The sequence below is a fragment of the Cryptotermes secundus genome, unplaced genomic scaffold (assembly GCF_002891405.2).
Source record: "Cryptotermes secundus unplaced genomic scaffold, Csec_1.0 scaffold2225, whole genome shotgun sequence".
NCBI lineage: Eukaryota > Metazoa > Arthropoda > Insecta > Blattodea > Kalotermitidae > Cryptotermes > Cryptotermes secundus.
This window is the reverse complement of record NW_019739258.1, coordinates 310,635-319,861: the sequence shown is the minus strand read 5'-3', so window position 1 is coordinate 319,861 and position 9,227 is coordinate 310,635. Positions and strand designations below refer to the sequence as shown.

Genomic DNA, 9,227 nt, shown 5'->3' with positions numbered 1-9,227 from the left:
GCCGGCTGGCCAATTCCTTTTTAGTCTTCGCCCATTGTGCGGTTCCAGTAACGGTTGCATTAGTACGTTCTCATGTCCTTCTGTTTTGTTGAGGTATCTTGTGCTTTTCTCTTTTATAACTTCCTTCACTAGTGGTACTTTCAGGTCTTCATGGAGTGTTATATTGGAAATATACCATGGGGCGTTAGTAATCATACGTAGTATCTTTGACTGACATCTTTGGATTATGGAAATATTGATTTTGCTAGCACATCCCCATATTTCCACTCCATATACCCAAATTGGTCTATTATTGTTCTGTAAAGTAAGATTTTGTTGTCTAATGAACTGCACTGACCTGACGCCTAAATCCCTCCATTCAACTACTCCACTCCCAAGCTCATATCCTGGCAGGCTTTCGTCTCGAAACTCAACTAACTCATACGATCTTCTTTGTCCTTTTCATAATCCCTCGGCACGGACTACACAGAAAACACACCTTTCTATTGTTGTGTGAATTCATCTCCTGGGAAACGCGCTTACCCAGTCGCTCCATAGCAACGGCTGTGCGCGTGACATCTCTTCTATTGTTGCATGAGGGTATTGCCTATCAACGGCTGTTTCTCTTCCTCCACAGTTCTTGATTTGAGAAAATACGAAACAATATACAGGGTGTGTCCTTTTTTGCGATCACTCACTCAGGCGAAGGAGTCACAAGCACTCCTGTCGAGTCGGTCCGACTCATGACTGGAGTCCATAGAAAACTCATAGCCTTATCTGACTTATATGATTACTCTCTTCGTAGGTAAAATGGTGGTACACTTTTAACGAACCCAAATCCATTGCCCTTGGATACGGTATGCCGCTAGGTTTTGCACCCAATATTCCGACTCATGGACACGGTGAATATCTTGTGATGCACACAGTTCTTCTGTCGCACGCCAGAGCATATCGACTCTATGAGCGGGAATTCAAGGAAACTCAGAAAGGTGAGTACTGCGCATGCGTGCAAGTGTTTCATTCTCTTTAGCCATCTTCACTACTGTTATGAAATACGAGTCGGGATAGCGACTGGCTACGGGCTGGAGGGGTTGGATTTCGAGTCCAGTGAGGGTCAAAAATTTTCCTTTTCCAATCGTCCAGATCGGATCTGGGGTCCGCCAAACCTCCTATCCAATGAGAACTGGGGCTCTTTCCCCGGCGTTAAAGCGACCGGGGCTTGAAGCTAACAATTTACCTCGAACTAGTGCCGAGGTGAAGAAAATGTGGATCCATACATCCACTCCCCCATACGTCTTCATGGCATAGTGTTTAATTAGTTAAGTACAAGGGCAACTTTACCTTTTACCCTGCCGTTATACAATAAAATTTGGGAGGAAGAAAGCTGAATTTAGGAGCTAAATTAATTGGCACAAAATTGGGATCCGAGTATCCGCTTATGGGACCTCAATCAGCATGCGATATGTCAGCAGGAATTGCCCAGAAACTGTCACGGATTGGACGGACACAGACAATAAGAAACACTGGGCCTCCTTAACAGTATTGAAACAGACAAAGGGACTCATCCAAGGACTCTTTGCCAGAAGAACCAAGGAAGTTTTAAAATTAAACAAAAACCAGCTACTGTGGTTGGTAGGACTCTATACAAGTAAAAAGCTAAAGCCAGGCCTGTGGCAGGACGTGGAGGCCCATACGGTTGTGAGACGTCGAGGTTCCCACATTTTGTAGACAGTCGGCTTCAGATGGCGGTGAGATTGTCAGCCTTATGCACCATCCGGCCGCCCTTTACCCCCCAGGAAGATTCCTGGTACTCATTTCTGTTAGAGGTGGAGTCGACCCCAGGGCCATAACGCGGCTGGAAGGAGCAAAATCATATGATCACATCGTGAATCAAACCCGCTACCTTCCAGCTTGTAGCATAGTGTCTCAACCAAATTTTGAGGACTATGTTATCCCTCTTCTCACCTCTTCCGAATTGTGTTGCTGTTTTTCAGGCAAGATGTCTATTGTAGCACTGTGCAACTGGATTGAACCGAAGACTTACTCCGAAGAAGAAGAAGCGGCAGCTGAAAGAGCACGGCAGATGCATGTGAGTGTGAAACATGGTCGCTCATACTGAAGGGAAAACACGAATTGGGGCTGTTGATGTTGGAGATGCTCCAGGTAGCGACTATGAAAATCACAAGTTTCTGAGGTGTGATTCCATGTGGGCCGCCTCTGTGGTCTAGTGGTCAGAATTCCTGCCTACAGATCCAGAAGTCTCGGGTTCAATTCCCGGCGCTACCAGATTTTCTGAGAAGTAGCGGGTCTGGAACGGGGTCCACTTAGCCTCGTGAGGATAATTCAGGAGCTATTTCAAGGAAATAACGGCTCCGGTCTAGTAAACCGAGATTAACTGCCTGGGGATCCATTGCGTTGACCACGCGACACCATCTATCCGCTGAAGCTGGCACTAACCTCGCCGACAAGCGTCGGTCGCTCGGTCGGTATAGTTCGCTTGCGGACTACAGGTCACGGAGTTGATTTTTTTTTTGTACCATGATGTAGACCACAGAAGACAGGTGTCAGCAGCGAAGCAAGTAACTGCGATGTTGGCCGCGTCATAGCTCAAGCGGTTAGTCGCTGGCTTCCCACCGCGGCGGCCCGGGTTCGATCCCGGATCTGGTCAAGTGGGATTTGTGATGAACAAAGTGGCGCTGGGGCGGATTTTCTCCAAGTATTTCGGTTTCCCTTGCCAACCCAATCGAGTGGACCCAGCTGGACTCCACCCCCCACTAAGCGAATAAAAAACTGCTATGTTTGTTTCAGAATGGTTGGATCTTGCATCCAATATACAGCACTGCTGGGGATTACCCTCCCGTAATGAAGGAGTGGGTAGCAAAGAAGAGCAGGGAAAAAGGATATCTCAGGTCTCGACTACCGAGTTTTACCAAAGAGGAAGTGGAAATGGTCAGAGGTGAGTTCGACTTCACATCGACGAATTTTATTGCCGAAACGAAGTACCAATATGCAGCATCCGAGATCCTCACGCAGATGACAGTGTATAGTGTTAGCTTCTTGGGTGTGACGCCGTGTCAGCCGATAGAAGTTGATAAATATTTTGTAGGAAGTTCCTGCTTCTTGCTTCAGGGTCGAAGAATAAGTCGTTTTTCTCACCTTGTCATTTGCTTTTACTCAAATAAAATGAGGACAATAAATTTATGCGAGACGTTAGTGAATTTCTGCCTAATTCTTTGAGTATAAATTTAATGAGAAAATACAATTATTTAATTAAATACCTGGAAAACATAAGAATTTATTCATTAATCAGAAGTGACCTTTACTGAAACAAGGCCGTTGATAATATCACATGAAATCACTTTGATGTCTCTGTATCTATCAATGTATCCCCCTTAATCCCTGAAAGCCGGAAGTTTTCCTGTTTATATAACTCCCGAGAAAGGTCGCGGGTTCGAGTCCTGATGAAGTCGATTTTTTTCAATTGAACTAATCTTTCCAGCCGCATTATGCCCCTGGGTTCGATTCAGTCTCTAACAAAATTGAGTACCAGGAATATTCCTGGGAGATAAAGTGCGGCCGGAGCGTAAGGCTGACAATCTCACCGCCATCTGTGAGCTGACTGTCTATAGAAAATGTGGGAGCCTCGACGCCTCACAACCTTATGGGGCTTCACGGTCTGTTACAGGGATAATTTTACCTTTCTTTTTAAACAAATTCCAAGATTACCGCAGAGAAAACACGGCCTCCAGCAGTTGGACGCGTGAAGTCTGTATTAGAGGAAAAAGGCTGATTAGTTCTCCCCAGAATGCCCTGTCTGTAGCGGGAGATGACAGAAATCCTATTATACAGGTGCATGGGACTTCCTAGCTGTGAACCACTACACCACTTTCTTTACGTACCAAGGTAAGGAGGGCGTGTCTATCGTCCCGGATTGTGACGTTTGTATGACTCAAGATGACAACTATCCTGTTGCCGCTTCTTTCTGGCTACAGGTAAGCAAAACATTTCTCTGGGGCTCCATCTGCCATAATTTCCATCCAATCGTAACATCCAACATTGAAAAAGGGGAAGAAAAAAAATATATATATATAAAAGTACAGGTTTCAGTTAGCTCNTAATATTAATATTATTATTGTTGTTGTTTACTTGTCTGCATTAACGCGTTTTTCCTCGAGTGCTTGCCTGTAATTTGTCTTTGACTTTCTGCTGTGATTGTCCATCAAGTAATCGCTTGTATCTATACTGTGCTCTGTCTGTAATTTGCCTTGTGGCTGTTGACTCGCACGTAAATAATAAAGAATTGAATTGAATTATTATTATTATCATTAGCCAACGGCCATGCCATGTTGAAAACACCGGTTCTTGTCCGATCACGGAAGTTAAGCAACATGGGCGTGGGATGGGTGACCACTTGGGAACACCACGTGCTGTTGTCATTCTTAAAAAGAGCCGGTATGGCGACTGGCTGTAGGCTGGACGACGAATTGGTCGGAGTTCGAGTCCCGGTGGAGGCATGAATTTCTCCATGACGTCCAGACCGGCTCTGGGGCCCACCCAGCAATTTATCGAAAGGTTACCGGGGGCTTTTCCATAGGGGTAAAGCGGTAGGGTGTAATCTGATATTTACAGGATGATGTCGCTTCCATTTCAGGATTTTCATCTACCCTACCGCATACGTCACATCATGGACGATAGCCATCTTCATATTGACCTCCGTGAGAACTGGTATCTCTGACAGATCAAGCCCTAGTTCTTTCTTGTTATAAATAATATTTGCAGGTGGTGCCATGGGGACTCAGGAAGGCGCTTAACTGGATAGCTAAAGAGTACGACAGTCCGCCAATTATGGTAGCAGAAAATGGATTCTCTGATCATGGAGGGCTCAATGACACAGCTAGAATTGATTTCTTCATTGTAAGTTCTGAAGTCCATTGGTGTTCAGTTGTACTAACAGCGGATTTGAAGCTGTGGTTTTCTGTTAATATCCAGTTTTACCAACCGTAGACTTTAAGATACATTTGTCCATTAAAAATTTTAAATTCGCTTGGTGGGGTGTGGAGTCCGGCTGTGTCCACTCGGCACGGCGGCCACTGATTGGCCTATTGTACCTGCCCCGGATGATTATGATGATGGAGAATTTGGTGGAAGGAAGATTGGCAAGGGAAACCGAAGTACTCGGAGAAAACCCGGCCCAGCACCACTTTTTCCACCACAAATCCCACTTGACCAGACCCGGGATCGAACCAGCGCCGCCACGGAGGAAAGCCAACAACTTACTTCTTGAGCTATGGCACGGCCTTTTCCCATGAATGTTCAGTTTTACCAGCAGCGGGGTTGAAGCTGCTGGTTTTTATTAGTATCCAATTTTTCCAACCGCGGATTTTAAGATAATATTTTATGTTAGTATTCAGTTTTGCCAAGCTCATATTTGAAGAATATCCGTCCATTGGTATTTATATTTACAAATCGCTGATTTCAAACTGCAATTTTCGGCCCAACCGCTGAAAGGAAAGTGCAATTTTCATTTAGTATGCAGTTTCCTCAACTGCAGATTTTAATATATGTTTTTTTCAATTAATATCGGTGGATCACTCTATTTTTCTGCCGAGAGCAAGTGTTCAATTAAATTGTGAATGCACTTCTCATGAACAATCCAAAATTATATCTCTGAAGGGTACATTAACACTTGTATTATTTCCAGAATTATTTGCGTGAATTATTGAAGGCCATACACGATGACCATTGTCATGTGATTGGATACACGGTGTGGAGTCTCATGGATAATTTCGAATGGATATCCGGGTATACGTAAGTATTAATTTACTTGTTCACTACGTGTCCCACTTCGATCTTAATATCCAACAAAAAAGAAACATGTGCGTACACATTGCACGTCCTACACGAGTGACCTTACAACCGTCGACCAACACGCGAAGCCACCAAATACGATCGCTTCCAGGGAAATTCTGAAACAAAATGTAGACGTTGGTACGCCTGGCTGGACATCTAGGGTACAAACAGCTATGGGACTTTCAAAATGACGGAGCCCAAAGAAGGGCAAAACTGTCCTGGATGTAATGTTGTGAAAGAAAAAGGAATGTGCACCTTTTGGGTAGAGAGGATAGCTCTCTCAGCTGGGCAATTGAGAGGTAACGGCGACACAAAAAGTTAAATCCGACGGATAGGTGAATGAAGCGCATCCGAGTGCCTAAACCCATTAATCTGAGTTTGTATTATATGTGAGTGTACCAGAGGAAAAGATCATGGAACCAATTCAGGGGTTTCCAAAGTATGACCAAGTCAATTGCGCCTGGTCCAAAACTAGCGCCTAATACTTTTCCCATACTGGGCAGTCTGAAGGGCCCTACATCGATAGAGCTCCAACCTCTCGCCCATTTATGGCTCTGGGAATAAGAGCTATCCTTCTCTCCAACGAGCAGCTTGCAATACCGAACGAGCCATCGAAACCGACGGAGCCCATTTATGCAGTAGGAGCGGTGGAATATGTATACATAAATACATAGGAATACAGACTGAGGGTGTTTGAGAACAGGGTGTTGAGAAGAATATTTGGACCGGAGAGAGCTGCACAATGAGGAGCTTCATAACTTGTTCTCTTCCCAGGTATAATTAGAATGATCAAGTCAAGGAGAATGAGATGGGCAGGGCATCTAGGACGAATGGGGGAGGAGAGGAATGCATATAGGATATTGATGGGAAAGCCAGAAGGAAAGAGACCACAGGGACGACCAAGGCGTAGGTGGGTGGACATTATTAAAATGGATCTCAAGGAGATAAAATGGGATGGTATGGATTGGATAGATCTGGCTCAGGATAGGGACCAGTGGAGTGCTCTTGTGAACGCGGTGATGAACCTTCGGGTTCCATTAAAGGCTGGGAAATTCTTGAGTAGCTGAGGCGGCTCCTCCAGAAGGGCACAGCTCCATGAGTAAGTAAGTAAGTAAGTAAGTAAGTAAGTAAGTAAGTAAATACATACATATACACAGACGACATAAGAAAAATCAGCCAAACTTTCCAGATCTGATTCTTTTCATCATCACAGTACTTTCTCATATACACTACGTATACATGACTAATTAACCACCTAACTAACCAATTCCTTGGAGCTGAGCCCTTCTTGAGAAGTCGCCATTCGCTCAACATCTTCTGGAACCCGGAGATCCATTACCATGTTCACAAAAGCCCTCCACTGGTTCCTATCCTGAGCCAGAAAAATCCAGCCCATAACACCACATCCTATATCTCTAAGATCCATTTTAATATTATCCTCTCTCCTGCGTCTAGGGCTTCCTAGTGGTCTCTTTCGTTCTGGCTTTCCCACTAAAACACTATTTGCATTCCTCTTCTCCATATACGTGCCACATGCCCAGCCCATCTCATCATTCTAATTGTATACATGATGTAAAACAGAGGATAACTAACGCGTAACTCTCCAATTATTATCTTCGACTAATGGAGATACGGTAAGCCATGATACCTGAATCTGTAAAGGTAAAATTTTCTCTGTGCTTAATTAATTAACACCAGGCCACGAAGACGTACGGGGATTGGAGGTGTAACTCTATAATTCTTGACCTCGGCACTAGATAAAAGTGATCAGCTTCACGCCCCGGTCACTTTACCTCTGGGTAAAGAACCCCGGTACCCACTCAATAGGAGGCTGTGTTGGCTCCAGAACCAGTGTGGGCGCTTTAGAGCAGACAAAGATCTGTTGCCTCTGGCGGGATTCGTATCCCGGTCGTCCAGCCCGTCGCTGTGTAGACCGAAATATCCCAGTTCTGAATCTGGGTGACTTATACATACATACATACACACACACACACACATACACACATAAATACATTCATACATACGTACATACATATTTCATAAAATATATTTCTCACTGTCTCATGAAGTTGTTTCTTTTCCAGGGATAATTTTGGCCTTTACCATGTCGATTTCAACGACCCCAATCGTAAACGGACGGCAAAGAAATCAGCCCGAGTTTTTTCAGAGATAATCAGAAGCAATGAGATTCCGGCAGAGTTCCTGGTAAACAAGAGTTCACTGTGACCACTGAGATAACCCACTGCTGCGTATGCGAATCCTTCCTTCTTCTGTTCAGATGTAGAACTCGTGAAATATCAGAATGTTCATTTGTAAGACTGTTAAAACCTTCATGTAAAAAATAATTATATGATTGTGTAAAATTCATTGTTTAAAGGTTACCGAGCACGATGACTCTGACTCACAGCCGGAAAAGGTCCTGGGTTATAATCTTGTTCGGAATATCGACTATTCTGTTCGAGGTTCTTCGTGGATTTCCTCCGTGTCCTCCATGGAAATCCCGGGATGGAATCTTTATCAGACAACAATCATCACATCCAAATTCTTCCAAAATCATCATTCATCAGTCATCCTATCACTCGGGGGGGGGGGGTTTATGATCTAGNCTAGTTATTGACAGAGAAACAAAACATTCTTTCCACCCGAAATTGAAAACGGGTCATCTGGCTGGACACTCAAAATTCTGATTTAAGTTACTTCACCGCTGCCCTCAAACGCTCCAGTCAATGGGGTTCATTCATTAGTTCATACTGGCCCTACAGCCCTTTATTGGGCCCTTGCATCTTCTTCTTTACAAAGACGATAGGATCCTTGGACGGGGGATCAGCCCATCATAAGGCCGCTACCTACACACAGGACAACACAAACACAGACATCTATGACTCGAGTGAGATCCGAACCCAGAATTTCAGCGTCCGAGCGAGTGAAGACAGTTCATGCAGAGAATCTTAAACTGGAACCGAACCACTTTATTGCACACCCTGTCATATCCATTGTTCAATGCCATCGAATCATTTAACGCTGTACGCGCCATAGCTCAAGCGGTTAGTCGCTGGCTTCCCACCGCGGCGGTCCGGGTTCGATCCCGGGTCTGGTCAAGTGGGATTTGTGGTGGACAAAATGGCCCTGAGGCAGGTTTTCTCCGAGTACTTCGGTTTCCCCTGCCAATCTGCATTCCACCAATTGCTCCACAATCACCCTCACCTATCATCTGGGGCTGGTACAATAGGCCAGAAGTGGCCACAGTACAAGGGACTTAGTCCCACCCCACTAGCATTAAAAAAGAACGCTGTACATAAGGTATGATATACTTAAGAGAATTGTTTAATAAACTACAGTGAACATTAAAATAGTTGAAAGATTTATCCATAATTTTCTTCTGGAAGAGTGGAAAAGGA

The 9,227-nt window shown here is 44.5% G+C and overlaps 1 protein-coding gene across 3 annotated transcripts in view; it reads left to right on the top strand.

Moving 5' to 3' along the window:
- Nucleotides 1-8,196, top strand: part of LOC111871933 (myrosinase 1) — a 12,841-nt gene extending 4,645 nt beyond the window's left edge. For 2 of the 3 annotated variants that reach the window (XM_023865355.2, XM_023865354.2), the window contains 7 exons: nt 785-968; nt 1,974-2,068; nt 2,788-2,935; nt 3,829-3,971; nt 4,759-4,893; nt 5,681-5,787; nt 7,914-8,196. In XM_023865355.2, the coding sequence (XP_023721123.1) occupies nt 785-968; nt 1,974-2,068; nt 2,788-2,935; nt 3,829-3,971; nt 4,759-4,893; nt 5,681-5,787; nt 7,914-8,055 (954 nt within the window). In that variant the 3' untranslated portion in view covers nt 8,056-8,196. The remainder of the gene's footprint in view (nt 1-784; nt 969-1,973; nt 2,069-2,787; nt 2,936-3,828; nt 3,972-4,758; nt 4,894-5,680; nt 5,788-7,913) is intronic. The other variant, XM_023865356.2, reaches the window with a different exon arrangement.
- Nucleotides 8,197-9,227: the final 1,031 nt, after the last annotated feature.